This window comes from Saccopteryx leptura, chromosome 2 (assembly GCF_036850995.1).
Source record: "Saccopteryx leptura isolate mSacLep1 chromosome 2, mSacLep1_pri_phased_curated, whole genome shotgun sequence".
Lineage (NCBI taxonomy): Eukaryota > Metazoa > Chordata > Mammalia > Chiroptera > Emballonuridae > Saccopteryx > Saccopteryx leptura.
The window spans coordinates 22,897,705-22,916,967 of record NC_089504.1 but is presented as its reverse complement, the minus strand read 5'-3'; the positions used below and the strand labels follow the sequence as shown (position 1 = coordinate 22,916,967).

At 41.6% G+C, this 19,263-nt stretch overlaps 1 protein-coding gene across 3 annotated transcripts in view; it reads right to left on the bottom strand.

Annotated features, from left to right (window-relative positions):
• The window catches only part of SUSD1 (sushi domain containing 1), a 110,446-nt gene that overhangs the window by 66,274 nt on the left and 24,909 nt on the right, over window positions 1-19,263 (bottom strand). For 2 of the 3 annotated variants that reach the window (XM_066367430.1, XM_066367432.1), the window contains exons 4-6: window positions 16,585-16,737; window positions 15,759-15,938; window positions 4,744-4,923 (exon numbers count right to left, since the gene is read on the bottom strand). In XM_066367430.1, coding sequence (XP_066223527.1) covers window positions 4,744-4,923; window positions 15,759-15,938; window positions 16,585-16,737 — 513 coding nt within the window. The remainder of the gene's footprint in view (window positions 1-4,743; window positions 4,924-15,758; window positions 15,939-16,584; window positions 16,738-19,263) is intronic. The other variant, XM_066367431.1, reaches the window with a different exon arrangement.

The window sequence follows — 19,263 nt, the reverse complement described above, 5'->3', positions numbered from 1 at the left end:
AGGTAGGACATAATGTAGCCCAATAACAGAGCACCAGGAAACACCGAAAGCAAATGGAAACTTGAGGAGAAAGAACAGTGCGGAAGAGAGGTAAGAGGCTGGCTGAGAGCACGGCAGCTAGGAAGTCAAGGAAAGAGAAGATTCAGAGAAGTGTGTGTTGCCCTGACTGGATGGCTTGGTTGGTTAGACCATCGCCCTGATGCGCAGACGTGGCCAGTTTGATCCTTGGTCAGATCTCTCTCTCTGTCTCTTTCTCTCTCCCCCCTCAAAAAATCAATTTTTAAAAAGGGTATATGTGTTTCCTTGAAAGTCATCTCCCTTCTTTCCCACCACAAGTCTCACAGCTTGGAGTAGTTAGTTCCTAAAATGCATTATATACTTTAGGATGACTTTTGGTTGTACTTAAATAAATTCTTATGCTTGCTTTGTATTAATTTTTGTGTATATTAGAAAAAAAATACACCTAGCTCAGACTGATGATAAGAGAGGCTTTACAGTGTCCTTGACCAACAAATTTAAATTACAAGTTTGTTTTAAATCTAAATTATTTTAAGACAATTACTAAACAAATAAAACTTCTGTTACAGCAAACACTGTCAGGGTGGTAAAGAAACAATCAAAGCTTGGGAAACACCAGCATAGGAGAGAGACCATGGGCTTTCGAGGCTAAGAGGCCTGAGTTCCAATCCTAACTCTGCCATCTGTTAGTTACTGAATGACCCTAGGAAAGCTGCTTAACTTCCATGAGTCTCAGATTACTCACCTAGGAAATGAAAATAACAATAGTTAACAGGGTTTTTCTGTGGACAAAATGAAATCAAGCAGTAAGGCCTCTAGCAGAGCTCTGGGCAGGTAAGTCGCTGTGCAATAATCAATGGTGGCTATCATGCTCAATGGTCCAAACACTACGCATGTGTTCAAACAAATGCCAGCCGGGCGGCTACCTGTATAAATGAGTCCATTTATCCCAGGTGACCTTTCTTTTCCATCTGAAATGTGTAGAGCTGTGGGTGGGCATCCCTGGATTGAAGAGGAGGGTCACCAAAAAAAAATCAAGGAGGGGAGGGCGGGGGGGGGCCTAGCAGGAAGCCTGGAGGTGGTTGGACCTGGTGTCAGGTTAGGGGGCTCAGCCAGGATCCCAGGAGATCAACAGGCTGTGTTCCAAACGAGATATTCCCCTTCTGAGAGCAGGGAAGGAGTGAACATCAACCTTATAATTATTAACTTCGACCGACTCTAAACATAAAAAGCCAAATGACCTGTGCAGAATGAAAAGCCAGGGACACAGTCTTATCAAGAATAAATCAACCTCTTTGATCTTGAGGTAAACCAACTCACTGAACATCAAGCTTCCACCTGGGGTTTTTCCAGACACTAACGTAGTTACCTAATTTGCAGCCGTCTGGAGTTTCCAGTCCAAACCGGCCTTTGAAAGAAAAAAAAAAAAGTCCCACCACCTTGCTGGGGTTCACACTCCATTAAAAACAGATACAGATGCAGGCCACTAAGCCAGAGGCATAGGGGCTCCAAGATATTTTCGACGAAAAACAACCTAGGTTAAAATGAAGATCTATTCTTCCATCCAATTTGGAACTAATTCACGTATAAAAAGAGGAGTCAACACCCAGAGGTTAGGCACAAAAGGGACAGGCGGGAAGGTGCGAAGAAATGGGTGAGAAGTAAAGAAAAGAAAAAAGAAATGGGGGCAGCTGAACAAGAGCCCCGTAATCGGCATCTGTCCCTACGGGGTTTCCGGAAGCCTCTCCCACCTGCCCACCCGGCGATCAGGAGCAGGGCACTGCGAATTAATCAGCATGTAAATCACCGCCCCTTTATCTGCGGAAATTGAATTTGGCTGCCAATCTTGATTGAGGGCGTCCAGGCCTCCTCACAGAAAGATAACAGCTCTCAGGGAGAACGTCTTTTCTCTCCTTAAATCAAAGCTTGCAGAAACCCATGCAAATCGCTGCCGCTGGAGCCAAGGACTCTGTGAAAGGTGGCAGGCTGAGGACGGTAATTATAATTAGCAGTTACATAACATGTTTGTTCTTCAAAGTGCTCTACAAGCATCAGCTAATTAATAGCTTAGGATGCCCCATGCGGATCCACTGGTTTTTCGTGTAGTGACTAATCTTTGTGCCCCCATTGAATTCTGAATGGTGGAGGCAGAGCAGCTTGGGCAATAAAGCAAATGGCTGAGGCAAGGAAGTCTCTGCCCGGCTCTCTTACCCAAGTGACTCCACAGAACGCTCTGGGCCAGGAGCGCGTCCCCTCCCCCCCACCCCACCCCGTGTAGAACTGTGCAGCCTACGAGGCAGCTGCCTCCCTTCCTCCAAGTAGCTCTAGAGGTACTGTTAGAGCCTGACCTGTAGTGGCGCAGTAGATAGAGTTGACCTGGAATGCTGAGGTCACCAGTTCAAAACCCTGGGCTTGCCTGGTCAAGGCACATATGGGAATTGATGCTTCCTGCTCCTCTCTCTCCCTCTCTCTCTCTCTCTCTCTTCTCTCTAAAATAAATCAACAAAATCTTTTAAAAAATAAAAGTTAAAGGTACTGTTAGAGATGCAATAATAGGTCGGAATGACCATCAGTCTGGTCCAATATGACATTAGTTTTTCTCAATTCCCACAATTATTAAGACTGCAGCCCTGGCGAGATATCTCGGTTGGTTAGAGCATCATCCCAAAGTGTAGAGGTTGCTGGTTCAATTCCCGGTGAGGGCACACAGAGGAACAGATTGATGTTCCTGTCTCTCTCTCTCTCCCTTCCCCTCTCACTGAAATCAATAAATAGGAATTAAAATTTTTTTAAAAAAGACTGGGAACCTGGAGTCCTCATCGTTAGTTACAGGTTTGTCTTTGCTTTTCTGCGCAGGTTGGGCACGTCAATGATCCCTCTCTGGAGATCTCTGGGTTAGTTAGTATCCATGTCTGCCGTTTGTGGTTTCTATGGTGGCAGTCTCTAGCCCCCGTCCTCTTGTATTTGTGGAAGGGATGACTGAATGGGAGAACTGCCTGCCCCAGCCCGGACCTCAGCAGTGGAGCTGAGTTCTCCATCTACACCAGGGATGCCTTACCCAAGGATTTCCAGAGGTCCGTGAACACCTTGACTTTGTAAAGCATTATATGCGATGTGTATGTACGTTTCTTCGGAGAAAAGCCTGTTTACCCAGCCACCCTGTAAATTCCAAGAAGGTCACGTCTAGCAAAGTACCTCCTAGAGAGTGTATGCTACATAGATATCTACTGAATGAACTGATAGCTTTCATCAAATTTGTATCCCCCAAATAGTCATGAATCATTGCTCTATGGACAAATAGCCTAATTCTGCTGCAAGTCAAACCAGAGACCTAGACAAAAGCTACCCTGATATTTCACTTTTTAGAGCTCTGTCTTCGGAGCCAAGAATGTCAACATCTAAAAATACATTCGCAGAGCCAATCAACCGTTTTTCACACCCTCAGACCCGTCATCACAAATGTTAAAAATCTTTGCCTTTCCTCACCTTGTTTCTTGGAGGCACGGCTAGGAAACAAAGCACGTGGAAATGCACATTTCTCACGCATGAGATTGTCTTTAAGCAAGGCATATAATTCCATTAAGACCCAGCATGTACACTATGCTTTCAACGTTTCAAAACGCTCTCCATCGATTATCTCACTGAATCTCCTCTCAGTAACTCTTTGAGGCAGGAAAAGTAGACTTTATTTTCCCACTTGTAAAGATGAGAAAACTGACATTTAGAGAAAATAATGCCTTATCACATGACACACAGCGATTACTACATGGCACTGCTAGAATTTGAACTGAAGTCTCAAAACTCCTTGTCACCAGTAATTCTATTTGGGGGTATATATCCAAAAGGATTGAAAGAAGGGTCTCAAAGAGATATCTGCACACCCATGGGCATAGCAGCATTATCCACAATAGCGAAAAGGTAGAAGCAACACAAGTGTCCATCGGTTGAATGGATAAACACAATATTGTATGTACATAGATGGAATATTATTCAGCCTTTAAAAAGAAAGAAGTCCCACCATTTACAACAACATAGACAAACTTGGAGTACATTATGCTCAGTGAAATAAGCCAGTCACAACAGAACAAAGATTACCTGATCCCACTTAAAGGAGGTAACTAAATGAGTGAAACTCAGAGCAAGAGAAAGTAGAACAGCAGTGCCAGGGGCTGTGGGAGGGGGACGTGGGGAGTTACTGTCATGCAGAGTTTCAGTTTGGGAAGATGAAAAAATTCTGGAGATTGGATGCATAATAATGTGAATATACTTAACACTTAAAAATGGTTTGAATGGTACATTATGTTGTACTTTACCACAATTTAAAAAAATAAACATTAAAACACCTATGTTTCACTATGCCAACTTTTCTCAGAAAAGCTATCAACAGGTGCTAAGTTAGGACTTGTAAATATGGCTTCCTGAGAAAATGGTTCACAGAGGAAAAACTCCTCAACCAGCCAAGCAGAGGAGACAGGAAGCACTTGATTTAAGCTGAGCTTCAAAAAAATAGCAGCATAAAATTATCTATCCAATTTATTTTCCCAATTCAACCTCTAAATTTCTCAGGATTCAGTAGAGAAACTTAAAGCCAGGTGCCCACCCAGGCAAGTGGCACAGCCAGGCACGGTGCACAGAGTGAGGTAGCAATTGAATAGCATTAGGTCCCACGCTCCCGCTGGTCATTTGCTTCTAGAAAACAGGAGCCCTGCAGAAGAAAATCTCTACCTGTGCATGTCAAAGTACTTTCTGTCCAGGTGCCTTTCTCTGTGCAGACGGAAGTGATCTTTCCTCCAGGGCTCTCAAAGCCCTCTTGACAGACGTAGTGAGCCACACTGCCCAGTCTGGAGCTGGGATTCCCCACCAGGAACGCATGCTGCACTTCCAGAGGGTGGCCACAGTTGATCTCTGCAATGGGAGGTAGCCCAGCACTTGTTAGGAACCTGAATTCTACCCCTATAATTCATATTGTGAAGATAAACATTGGCTAAAGGTAGAGGCCACTCATACGGAAACAGAGAAAATATTAATCTCATTAAGTAATCCAAGTGCAGGTATATAAAGTAAGATTTATAGTTCAGAAGTAGGGAAAACAGGTATGTCTGACTTGAATGAGATTCATAAACACACATACAGAAAAAAATTCCAATGATGAGATTATTTATGTCATAAAGAATTCCCTGGTCAATGAAATAATCCATCTCAGGTTTCTTTTAAATATTAAGAGCTTCTGGTACCTTTTGCCACGCACATTCAGATCATTAACTCCTGAGTAAACAATAAGCAGTTGTAGGCTTTTGATTGAGAAATGAATATTCAATGATATACATACAAAAATCTCTGAACCTTTCAAAGCAAATTAATAGGGAAAGTATTTACAGGAAAAGGACATTACCATGTTAGACCCAGCCAAACGTGACCTAACATATAAGTAAAAAAAAGTCATTTTCAGATATTTTACAATGGAAAAAAAAATCAATGTGTATGTTTTCTGAAAAAAAAATTCAAAGCTAACAATGAAAAAAATAATAAAATTTGAAAATAAAATTCCAAAGTATTTCAACAAAATCTGGGCAGTGAGGTGGAGGGAAGAAATAGACCATGCTCTATTTCTCATGCAGTAGTGGGCAGCTCATAGATACAATTTTATTCAAGAAAGCATAATAAAGTGCTCATTTTGGCAGCACATATACTAAGAAAGTATAATAAATATAAAATACAAAATAAGATGGTCTGAATAATTCCAAAGGTCCCAGTTACACCTAAATGCAGAAATCAATCTGATTTTTAGTTTTCTCCCCCATCTGTAGAAAGCCATGAAAATGTAGCACTGCTAACAGTTAGGTTTTTAAAATGTAAGTCCATTTATTGAAATAAAGCATTCAAAACAGAGGGAACTATATGATGTTTCCAACTCCTCAGCAACCACTCATACCCCCAGAAATCCGTGGCTTTCTTAAATGAGCTTCTGCTACAGAATTGGTGTATGCAATGGAACTGCACTCTCCTCCATCCCATCTGGATGCTCTGTCTGTTGCAGAACCCCAGAGTTATTCCCCTGAGGGAGGCCTCCCCAAGCAGGGTTTCATCTATTGTCATTGGAGTTAGCGTAAGACCCTCAATACAACAGCTCAACCCACCTGCCCCGTTGCTTGGCTCTGAGATTTTTAAAGAAGAATCTCTGGTCAGTACAGATTGAAATCATCAGCCGTTATGGCACCAGCATGAGGTAGTCATTTCATAAACTCTCCAACCCTGTCTGCCTGTCAAGTCCCCTGTCTGCTCACAGGGATTTGTTTCCTTTTCATAGATGTTTACCAAACACCAGGACCCCGTGGCTCTTATCATGTTGTCCCAGCATTAAACCTTTAGACACGTACTGGCCCAAAATATTCTAATACATGAGCATATTTGTGTGTAAATGAGCAACCAATAGAACAGGTGGTTAATGTTTCATAAGACTGCCCAGTCATTGTTGACACCTAACACATCTTCTAGTGTAAGCCAGGGTTCAGTTTCAGCAGGAAGTAGATGGAGCATCCGTGACCAAAAAAATAAAATAAAATAAAAAGTTTCTATCCACAGGAAAGAAGAAAACAAAACTAGGCAGCACAAATTTTGCACTGCACATGCATAGGAGTGTTCATTAAAGCACACGTTTCTCTGGCTAATTATATTATTAAGTAACAACGTTTGGATCTGCGTCAGGAATACAGTCCGCTAATTATGAACATGGCTGGGAATTTTTCCTTACTATCCTATTATCTATGATTTTATTCAAGTAATCAACTTCAAAACAGGTCTCCCGGGTCGGGGGTGGGGGTGGGGGCTGTGCCGGCAGCTTCAAGAACCACATTTATATTGTAACTTTATTTCATATCTTTTTTTTTTTTTTACAGAGACAGAGAGTCAGAGAGAGGGATAGATAGGGACAGACAGACAGGAACGAAGAGAGATGAGAAGCATCAATCATTAGTTTTTTGTTGTGACACCTTAGTTGTTCATTGATTGCTTTTTCATATGTGCCTTGACCATGAGCCTTCAGCAGACTGAGTAACCCCTTGCTTGAGCCAGCGACCTTGGGTCCAAGATGGTGAGCTTTGCTCAAACCAGATGAGCCCACGCTCAAGCTGGTGACCTTGGGGTCTCGAACCTGGGTCTTCCGCATCCCAGTCCAACGCTCTATCCACTGCGCCACCGCCTGGTCAGGCTATTTCATATCTTGAAGATAAAAATGTTTATCCACCTGCTAGCTTTGCTATTCTACCCAAAAAAATATCCGAAAAGGAAATCGGCTGGTTGAAATGTACAGCATCTAACCAGCAACCCACTGTGTGTCCCCAATGTCATTCATGTTGGCTGCTACTTATCATAAACATCAGCACAACAACGTGATTGATGACAGAACTAACGTAGTAATACTAAGGCTGCGTTAGAGACCAATAAACACCGAGCCGAGAAAGAAAAAGAAAAAAAGAAAAGCCGATCAGATAAATAAATTGCAGCAGAAACTTTGCCCACTGCAGGGGAAATGAATGATAGAGCTACTCCACATACTGATATTGACCAAAACAAAAACAAAATCCTTTCTAGAAAAATAAACTGCTGGATGAAAATCTCTGGCAAAAGAACAGAAACAGGCCCCGGCCGGTTGGCTCAGTGGTAGAGCGTCGGCCTGGTGTGCAGGAGTCCCAGGTTCGATCCCCGGCCGGAGCACACAGGAGAAGTGCCCATCTGCTTCTCCACCCCTCTCCCTCTCCTTCCTCTCTGTCTCTCTCTTCCCCTCCTGCAGCCAAGGCTCCATTGGAGCAAAGCCAGGGTGCTGAGGATGGCTCTGTGGCCTCTGTCTCAGGTGCTAGAATGGCTCTGGATGCAACAGAGCAACGCCCCGGATGGGCAGAGCATTGCCCCCTGGTGGGCATGCCGGGTGGATCCCGGTCAGGCGCATGCAGGAGTCTGTCTGACTGCCTCCCCGTTTCCAACTTCAGAAAAATAAAAAAAAGAAAAAAAAAAAAGAAAAGAAAAAAGAACAGAAACAAGTATGAAAAACTGAAGAAAATCACAGTCAAGTCAGTGTTCATCTTTACCCGACAATAATAGAAAAAAGTCTCTAACCTTCTCAAATCAGAAGCTTGATGCATCACCTGTAAATTAGCGTCAGGTTGTGAGAGCCCAGATAGTCTAGGCCAATTAACACCAGGATCTATACTAGACTTGTCTTCTGGATCAGATAATTCACAATTACACGTATACTTGCTTCCTTCATTTCATTTGTAAAAATGTTCTATTCCCCCTTAATGGTAAACTCTGTGTAGGCTGTGTCTGTATCTGATATTTTTTAAATATCCCCTGTAATCATGTGAGTAATTAATATTATTATGAACCTTTGTGATGTCTATATGCAAAAATATGGCCTAAGGAACAGTGTTCAAATGTGACTTTATGACAAAGTCTCATGCATTTTATGGTATGTTCCAAATTTAGTTGAATATAGTTTGACCTTCGTTCCGGGATCACTTGGGCACTGAATTACATCATCGTTACCATCAATGTTGGGGGCTGGAATCTCACATCTCAATCTGTGGCAACTTGAATTTAGAAAATATTATCATAACCATCAAAGGAAAATGGGGAGACTTTAGTATGTCACACAGCACATCCTCAAGAGTAGCTTATTAACTGCTGAAACTAAGCTAATGAGCTCATTAGTGTCTAAAAGTCCACTTGCCTTAGGCAGTGAAAGGAAAAAAAGTATTTTTCGATGTACTTTGTATTCTAAACTCTGCCACAGGTTCCAACCTCAACTAACAGGACATTTCCTTCAGTTAGAGAAAGCTCTTTGGAGAAAAAAGAAAAATTTTCATTACACATAACAACATTTATTGTCAACAAATAGTATCTAGTATGGAAACAACTAGAATGAAACAGTTCAGAAACCGCTAAGGAGGTGATAGGGTAGGTAAAAAAAAAAAAAACCATAAGTGCTAGAAAGAAAAAAAAAAAGCTTATCAGCACATCGCTTGTGAGGATCTTGCATCTGTAGAGGTGATAATGAGTTTTGACACTGTGAGCTGCATACAAATCTCCTTTTTTTAAAAAATAGTAAAAGCATTAAAATTCTTCATTTTCATCTTCTAGTTGTAAATAGAATATTTAAACCAAAACTCAATATATTAGGAAAAGTGAAAGTTGAAGAATTTTTTACCTTCCCCCTTTATGGGAGGAAATTTCAGAAAGATCTTAAATTTTTGATAGAAACAGGACCTGCCACTCCCCGCTTGATGAGTGGACCCCTTACTATGTTAGCAAGCACTAATTCAGCAACTGCTTGGCATCAGGCAACATAGGTGCCGTGCATATAAACCTTCGTGAGATGAAAACAATTTTATCCCCTTCTGCAAAAGGAAGCTGGAGTTTAGAGAAGTTTAGAGGTAGGTACATAACTAGCAACTGGCTCAGCCCAAATTCACGCAAGTCTTTCTCATCGTCTTATAACCAACATCATCGTTCATTTTGTACATTCAAGTGACTCCAACCATTTGCAAATGACATATTTTAATGGCATTTACTTGGCAAAAGAGTAACACACGAGACTTGTTGCATATAACAAGTAAATCAATACAGATTTGTGTGGGGGGGTTTTGTTTTGTTTTAAAAGATCGCGATATAGTACGGTGCCAGGAAAATCTATACTGCTCACAAAAATTAGGGAATATTTTATCGCTTTATAGTAATTTCAAAATAATCCCCTAATTTTTGTGAGCAGTGTATTTCAAATGAGGAAAACTTCCCATTACTGTACTTGGAATACAGAAGAAAAACCCCAGATAAGTAAAACCTAAGATCAGTGCGCCGCCACTCCGTCGGGCCTCACCCACGGTGGACATCATGAGTGGACCGCAGCCCAGACGCGGTCTCAGAATCCTCTCCACCTCACTACACTTGGAGAGAGCAGTGCAAGGAACCAACCTGCCGCCGCTCCCCCGAATGCACTAATTTATGTTCCAAATTATGTCAAAATTTTTTAAAACTCTTCTCAACTTTGTAGAGATGACACTGGGCTCCAGTACGAAAATCTGAAAAACGATGAAGAGTTGACTCTGTAGTGGCAAACACCTTTCTGGGAGGGCCCAGAGCACACGGTGCAGGAAGCCACATCGGCCCCCTCCTCCCAGGCCCCTCCAGCTTTTCATCATTGCCTCCATCTCCAGGGCTCACCAGGACTGCTTCCACGTGCAGTTTGCCTTCCAGGAAAGTGCTTTGGGTTCTCATCTTGATACCCAAACTAGTGACATAAGGTAAGTCACATCCTTACCCTGGTTCTTAATGGGAAATAATATTCATTATTAGTTGTAAACAGAATATTTGTGAAACAGGAAATAATACAAACCTATTAACTAGTTCAGGAGGCATTTCTAAAGGTCAAATGAGACAATATTTATGAAAATCTTATAAACATTAAAGTGCTGGACACCTCTGGAGAATCAGGCTGTGCTAGGAGTGGTCTTAGAAACCATGTCCCACTCTTGCTCACTAGATCGAAGGAGAGACTCTGCCTCCCCAGGGAGGGCCACAGGCATAAATGTGGGAGAAACCAGGGGTCAGCCCCAAGGCCCTGTTCCTGGTTTGTCAATGCCAAGTGAGACGCAAGCATGAAGGGCCAGGGACAAAGTAAGGTGTGGAATCACAAAAGACACAAAACTCGAGACATGAAACAAAGAGGAGGCCAGGGTTTCAGCGAGCTCAACCACAGGATAAGCTGGGGCAGTAGCTCAATGGACAGCATTTCAAGAGCCAATACCACAATGTGTGCCTCTATCTGCATCATCTTGGGGCAGGGGGGCAGGACGCATCCCCAGGCCTTAGGTGTGCCGGGCTCTGTGTCAGGCTGGACAGATCATGCTGGAAGGACTGCATGGTCACTGAGCTCCCAGATGTGCAGTCTCGTACGGGAGACTGATATAAACCACAAAAACAATTATAATATACTTACATATCGGGTACTAAGAAAGAGAATAATGTCAGAGGTGGCATGTGTGTGTGTGTGTGTGTGTGACAGAGACAGAGAGAGACAGAGAGAGGGATAGATGGGGACAGACAGAAAGGAAGGGAGATGGGTATGCAACATAATTAAATGACAAAATAACCTGGAGATGTTTTCTTTGAACATATGTACCCTGATTTGTTAATGTCACCCCATTAAAATTAATTTTTTTAAAAAAGGAAGGGAGAGAGATGAGAAGCATCAGTTCTTCATTGCTGCACCTTAGTTGTTCATTGATTGCTTTCTCATATGTGCCTTAACCAGGGGGCTATAGCAGACCGAGTGACCCCTCAAGCCAGCAACCTTGGGTTTAAGCTGGTGAGTTGTGCTCAAATCAGATGAGCCTGCGCTCAAGCCAGCGACATGCGGGTTTCGAAGCTGGGTCCTCTGCATCCCAGTCCGACGCTTTATCCACTGCACCACCACCTGGTCAGGCCAGAGGTGACATTTAAGCTGAAAACTGAAAGATGAGAAGGACACCAAGAGTAGGGAGACTGTGGTCTATACACATAATAGGATATAATTCAGCCTTAAAAAGGAATGAAGTTCTGATACATGCTACACCATAGATGAACCTTGAAGACATTATGTTAAGTCAAATAAACCAGACATAGAAAAGACATATATTATATGAGCCCACTTATATGAGATACCTAGAATACCAATTCATAGAGACAGGAAGTAGAATAGAAGTTACCAGGGGCCAGAGAGAGGCAGGAATTGTGAGTTATTACTTAACGGGCACAGATTTTCTGTTGAGGATGGTGAAACCATTCTGGAAATGCATACTGGTGATGGTTGTACAGCACTAGTAATATACTTAATGCCACTGAATTGTACATCTTTTCTGAAAATAAATTTTGTTGTTATTCAGTGAGAGGAAGGGAGGCAGAGAGACAGACTCCCACATGAGCTCAGACCAGGATCCACCCAGCAAGCCCACTTGGGGGAGATGCTCTGTCCATCTGGGACATTGCTCTGTTGCTCACCACTGAGCTTTTCTTAGCACCTGAGTTGGAGGCCATAGAGCCAACCTCAGCGTCCAGGGCCAACTCACTCGAATCGAGCCATGGCTACAGAAGGGGAGGGGAAGAGTGGAAGAGAAAGAGAAGAGAGAGGGGGAGGGGTGGAGAAGCAGATGGTCGCTTCCCCTGTGTTCCCTGACTGGGAATTGAACCCGGGACATCCACACACTGGGCCAACACTACCACTGAGCAAACCAGCCAGAGCCATCTTTTTTGAAAATTTAAACAAATGCAACAATAACAAAATAATAGGAGATATAAGGTAGAGATACATCTTTTCCAGAGGGTTGATGAAAATGGGTGATTGACATTTCTATAAAGTCCGACCTATATCAGAAGTGGGGTCTTACATCCCTTCCAGCTTTGAGGCCCACCTGGATGAAGGACCCATGTCACAGGCCCCCCTGCCAAGGCAGCAGAGCCACCAGGGACACAGGAATTGGAAGAACACGAACAACAAGTCCACCCACTGCTCTGATGGGGAAAGTTCATTCTCAGACACTAAAGCTGCCATCTGAAACTCACAGCCAGGCCCTTCACAAATACCCGCTTCTCCACGGCTTCTGCCTTCAGTCTGCTCGCCTTCTTAGTGGAATCCCCAGTTCCTGTGGCTTTATAGCTCTGAGCTAAAAATACAGTGCGGGCTGGCACAGGGCCCAGATTGTGGAGGCCCAAAGAAGACTGCAGGATAAGTAAGAAGGGGTGTGCTCAGAGAGGAGCGGGCACAGCCCTCAGAAGCAGTGGCCATGTGGTGGCACGGGGGAGGCGGAGGAGGGTACCAGCAGGCAGAGAGCAGTTATTAGAGAAGGGGAAAAAGAAGTAAGTCTTCTAAATAACAGTTCTCTCGGGAATGTTAACAGGCATTCTCTAACCTTCTCCATTCTCAGTCCAATAATCCAGATGGAAATCCAATTTTCAAAGTAATATAAATTGTTTTATATAGGATTTCCTATATAAATCCTTAGGGAGTTCTTTGATATGCATTATGATAGAATTTAATATAATTTCTGCATTTTAATTGATCCATTGTTAGAACTAAAATACACTTTTAGAATCTCTTATCCCCCAGGATGATAATTATTAAAATGTGTTTAGAGCCTGAAATCACCAATCAGAATAGCAAACGGATTAACTCAGCCAAGCACAGCACGGAGGCTTCTTAGTTATGCGATAAAGTCAAAGAAAACTGAGCTTTTTTTTTTCCTTTTTTCAAAATGGAAACAGATTTGTTATATGTTAAAAATTCCTTCAATACAGAAGTATTGATATATAAAACATAAAAATCATCACCCCAGTGGCAATGACTATTGTTAACCTTTCGCTGTATAGCCTTTTAAACTTTTTCATAAGCATATATGAACTCTTTCAAAAAATGACATTATTCATACAGTCTGCAACTGAGCAATATACTATTAATATTTACCTATGTCGATAAATATTCTTTTCCAACATAATTTTCATTGGTGATATACTATTCTGTTTTATGTAAATGCCATGATTTATTTAACTAATAATCTATTGATAGGCATCTGGTATTGTCAATATTTCCCTATTATAAACAATTATAAACAAATATAACTACAGAGAACTTAAAAGCATGAATGCTTTATACTTCTAATAAATTTGGAAATTTGGATAAAATAGATGATTTTCTAGGAATATGTAAATTGTCAAAATGGATACCAAAAAGGATTAAAAAAACTTGAATAGACCATAAGTATAAATTTTTTCAATTAGAAAAAAATTTGGCTACATCTCCAAAAGTGCCACATCCAAGTAGTTTTCCAGATGAAATCTCTCAAACCTTTTAAAATTCTATTTACAGTATTCCAAAAAAAAGAGAGAAATAAATTCTTTCACATTCTTTTTTTTAAATTCAGAATAACACTGATACCAAGCCCATAAAAATGGCAAAGAAAATAAAATAAACCAAACTCGTTTATAAATATCAATGTGGCCTGACCAGGCGGTAGTGCAGTGGATAGAGCATTGGACTGGGATGCAGAGGACCCAGGTTCAAGACCCCGATGTCGCCAGTTTGAGTGTGGGTTCATCTGATTTGAGCAAGGCTCACCAGCTTGAACCCAAGGTTGCTGGCTTGAGCAAGGGGTCACTCGGTCTGCTATAGCCCCCCCCCCCCGCTTGAGCAAGGGGTCACTCAGTCTGCTGTAGCCCCCTGGTCAAGGCACATATGAGGAAGCGATCACTGAGAAACTAAGGAGCCGCAACAAAGAATTGATGCTTCTCATCTCTCTCCCTTCCACTCTGTCTGTTCCTCTCTCTGTCTCTGTCACAAAATAAATAAATAAAAATTTTTAAAAAGGATAAATATCAATGCGAAAATTCTAAGTAAAATTTAGCAAATATAATCTGCATTAAAAAAACAAACACCCTCCCCCAAAAAACAGAAAAATCCATTCCAGAAGTTACTTTTGATCATTATCAAGAAATCTAATAATATAACCCACCATATGACTGGTTAAAAGGAGAAAAAAATATATGGGATCATCTTAGTACATGCCTAAAAGACACGTAAAAAATTAACATTTCTGATTTTAAAAAATCCTAGTAAAATAGGCTGCTTCCTTAAGTTTATGTGTATATAGCCAAAAACTAGTAAATATGGTAACTGATGAAGTGAAAGATGAAAGTAGAAAACAAACCAAATGGCCAAGACATGGAGACATCCAAAATGTCCTTCGATGGAGAACTGGATAAAGAGGATGTGGTACATATATGCAGTGGGATACTACTCAGCTATAAAAGATGAAATACTGCCATTCGCCACAGTGTGAATGGATATGGAGAATATTATCCTAAGTATAACAAGTTAGTCAGAAAAAACTAAGAACCATATGATTTCATGCATATGTGGGATATAAAATTGAAATTCATAAGCACAGATAACAGTATGGTGGGTACCAGAGGGAAGGGACCAGTAGCAAAGGGCAAAGAGGACCAAATCTATGGTAACAGAAGATGATCTGACTTTGGGTGGTAGGCATGCAATGTAATAAAGATCATGTATCATAAAAAATACACTTGGAACCTATATACTTTCTGGTTTCAAATTTCACCTGAACTGCTATTTGTATGACCTTGAACAAATTAACTTCTGTGTGCCTCAGGTCTCATCTGTAAAATTGTGATAATAGGACATACTCATGAGAATACTGTAAGGACTGAATAAGTCAATATGTAGATAAAGTGCTTAGAACAGCCCCTGGCACCCAGGGCTATTTCAGTGAACATAAGAATAGAGTAGAAACATATCACATCAAAAGCCAAGATCATGAATGAATAATAAAACACTGAACCTATCACCATGAAAGTCAGGAATAAGAAAAGACTATTCAAAGTCCACACTGCTGTGTAAAATTTTGTCTTAAAATAAAATAAAGTATTGTTCTGCAAACACTAGCCAAGTTGTCAATCAAGAGAAAGAATAACTTTTATAAATGTAGAAGAATTAAAGATGGAATTATCATTATTTGCAGAGGCTACAGTGTTATTCTTAAAAAACCCAAAAGAATCAACTGAAAACCTGTAAGAAAAAATATGGGGTTTTATTGGGTTTATTTAATTCATGTACCACATCAAAGAGAAATTTAAGAGGGAAATATGAAAATCTCAACATGGGATAAGCTGTGAACCAGAACCTTATGAAAACTCACCTTGGCAACTGAATTTTGGGGACTCCCATGTGCCCAAGGTTGTGCAACTTGAAACTGTATCTTCTGGGCCACTGAAAAATCCTTCTTTGCATGCATAACGAACCTGGCTGCCAAGTCTGGAGGTATAGTTTCCAATGACATAGGCATCTGGGACTTCAGGAGGGGTGCCACAGTCTATTTCTGAAAATAAATGAATGTCAAATGCATTACTATGAGAAAATGAATTTTCAAAATTCATAATCTCTATCTCTACCTCATTCCCCTTCCCTTTACATGAAGATGCCAGCTGTATTTTAAATAAGCTGGTTCATTTCCACATGACTTTTGGGCACATTTCCAATGATTATTTCTAGTCCATCTTCTGATCTTCCATAGGTAACAGCATCTATATATACACAAAGCTGAAAGAATTTGGCAATCCATCCTCACTAACTTATACTATATGAAGCCTAGTCCAATGGAGTGAAAAATTCGAACTTCAAAATACCTTAAGATATATATGCCTTTATAATTTTCAAAGGCACTTTTGAGATGCTGGTCCTTACCAGATCAGGTGTATTTACAAGCTAACATAATGGTTAATATTAGAAGGTCTATTAACTGTTAGAAATCCTCAAAGTTCACTAATTTTATCTTTTTAATATAACCCCTTCTATCTTGATTATGTTGTTATTTGCTTATACATAGATTGTAGAAATATGCAAAGGAATGAATAATCTCCTCCTACATCCCCAACACAGACCCACAGACTCAGGCTCAGAACCGGGGAAGGTTACCACCAACAGAAACTCACTTTCCGACGCTGCGTTCTTTGGCAGGAACCCACCTGTGCATGACGTAGCATCTCTGGTCGGGTGGAAAGGCTCGGGCCCACTCTTTGGCATGTGTCCATCCATACAGTAGCACTCAAAGCTCCCGTGAGTGTTCACACACCGTCCTCCTTGCCCACACAGGCCAGAATCCTCACACTCATCTATGTCTTGAGATCCATCCCAAATACAAAAGGAAGACAAAAGGGAAAAAAGGGGAAAAGGTGGGCGGCAACATTGTGACAACCATTTTTCATCTTCTCAGTCTGCACTTACAAACAAATGCATTTGTTTATAATTGTATCGTGGATGTTATTTTAGTCCTTAAGGGGTCTTCCCATATATCCTTCACTAAGAGGTCCTCAGTAAGTACTTGTGACCTTTTTCTGGGAATTTATAAAAACCAACAACTATCACCAACTCTTGGACACCAAATACAATGAACCAAAAAAATAAATTCAATTACTATAAAATATACTGATAGCCTCAACCTCATACTAAAAATATCTGAAGAACTCACAAAACAATTTAGACAAGAGTAAGAAAATGTTTTCAAAAATGAACATAGGCTAGTAAGACAGGTAGTAAGAGGATAATTCAGAAGGGTCTCACTAATTTTACCAAGATAACAAGGACTTAACACAGGCTTCAAGAAGGAAAAGACATGTTTCTTGGCAGACTTTTACCCTGGACTGAGGATTATGAGAAGTACCATATTTCCTCATGTATAAGATGCTCCCATGTATAAGACACACCTTAATTTTGGGGCCCGAAATTTGGGGAAAAAAGTATTGCATAAAGTTATTAAACTCAAGTTTTATTCATCATAAAATTCATACAACTCCTCATCACTGTCAAAACTCCCATTCATTAGCTTGTCCTCATCTGTGTCTAATGACAAGTCAACTGTCTTCAACGATGAACACAAAAACAAGCGAGAAAAAGTGGGAAATGCAACTAAAAAAAATCTACAACCAGCCTGACCAGGCGATGGCGCAGTAGATAGAGCATCAGGCTGGAATGTAGAGGACCCAGGTTCGAGACCCCGAAGTCGCCAATTTGAGCGCAGGCTCATCTGGTTTGAGCAAAGCTCACCAGCTTGGACCCAAGGTCTCTGGCTCGGGCAAGGGGTCACTCAGTCTGCTGTAGCCCCACGGTCAAGGCACATATGAGAAAGCAATCAATGAACAACTAAGGTGTCACAATGAAAAAACTAATGATTGATGCTTCTCATCTCTCTCCGTTCCTGTCTGTCCCTATCTATCCCTCTCTCTGACTCTCTGTTTCTGTAAAAAATAAAAATAAAAGTCTCCAACCACTGTAGAAGACCCACCCAGTTTTTAGACCCCAAATTCTTCGAAAAAAGGTGCATTTTATAAATGGGGAAATACAGGAGCAGATACAAAAGAAAACACACATAATTCAGGGTTCGCAAAAATATTCTCTCTGCCACTTAGCCGCCCCGAACTGGCTTAGAGAACAAAACTGCAAACTTTCGGAATTCCATCAGAGCCACACACACCAATTTCACTTGGAGGAAAAAAGTACCGTAAGTGAAGTGGGATGTTTCCCAGGATTTGTGCAGGAGCCATGGTGGGGGAGGGGGTGGGGGATGGGGAGGGCAGAATGACAGAAAAAAATCTGGTTTCTTTCAGAGTCTGGGATTTCAAAGACCAGTTAATTTGGAAGAACTGGTAAAAGGTAGCTGATGCTCTATTTTGCCAGATAAAAACTTTTTTCCCCAAAAATAACTACTAACACACTTTCATAAGAGAGTGAGGAAAATAATCTCAGAATCTTTTTAGGCCCTGGCCGGGTGGCTCAGCGGTAGAGCATCAGGCCAGCATGTGGAAATTCCGGGTTCGAGTGCCAGTTAGGGCACACAGGAGAGGTGACCATCTGCTTCTCCACTCCCCCCACCCCGCTGTACCCCCACAGCCATGGCTGAATGATTCAGCTAAAGTTGGCCCAGGGGCACTGAGGATGGCTCCATGGCCTCCCCTCAGGCGCTAAAAAAATGGCTCCATTGCTCAGACCAGACAGGCAGAGTATTGCCCCTAGTGGCCTTGCCAGGTGGATCCTGGTCCAGGCGCATGCAGGAGTCTGTCTCTTCCTCCCCTTCTCTCACTTAATAAAAAAAAAAAAATTTTATTGAAATTGACTTCTTCTTTGTTTTTTTTTTCTTTTCTTTTCTTTCTTTTTTTTTTTTTTTTTGGTCTGGACCAATGAATACCTCATCTGATCATACTTTGGGAACCAGTAATTCATGCAACTGCTGAAGGAGCCCACACAAGCTATCAACTCTGACCAACCTACACTTGTAGTACAGCTAGTTTTGAGAACTGCCTGTGGGAGACTGTCTTCAGAAGGGGCTGGCAATAGGCCTTCTTCTCCCTTTCTTACACGCCACTCCTCCCATCAAGAGTGGAATCCATTTCCACTCCCCTTGGGCTGGCTTTGGGACCGCCTTTGGCCAACAAAGTGCGACAGAAGTAACACTGTGCCTGCTCAGGACCTAACTTTGAAGACACCTGGCAGCTTCCTCTTTCCCTCTCTTGGAATCCAGATACCACGTGACGAGAGATAACACAGAGAGGAGAAACAGTGCCCCCACTGATGGCCTCGACATGAGAGAGGCCTTCTCTTACCCACCAGCACAGCCCAGCTACCAGCTGAGTGGTTCTACACAAGTGACA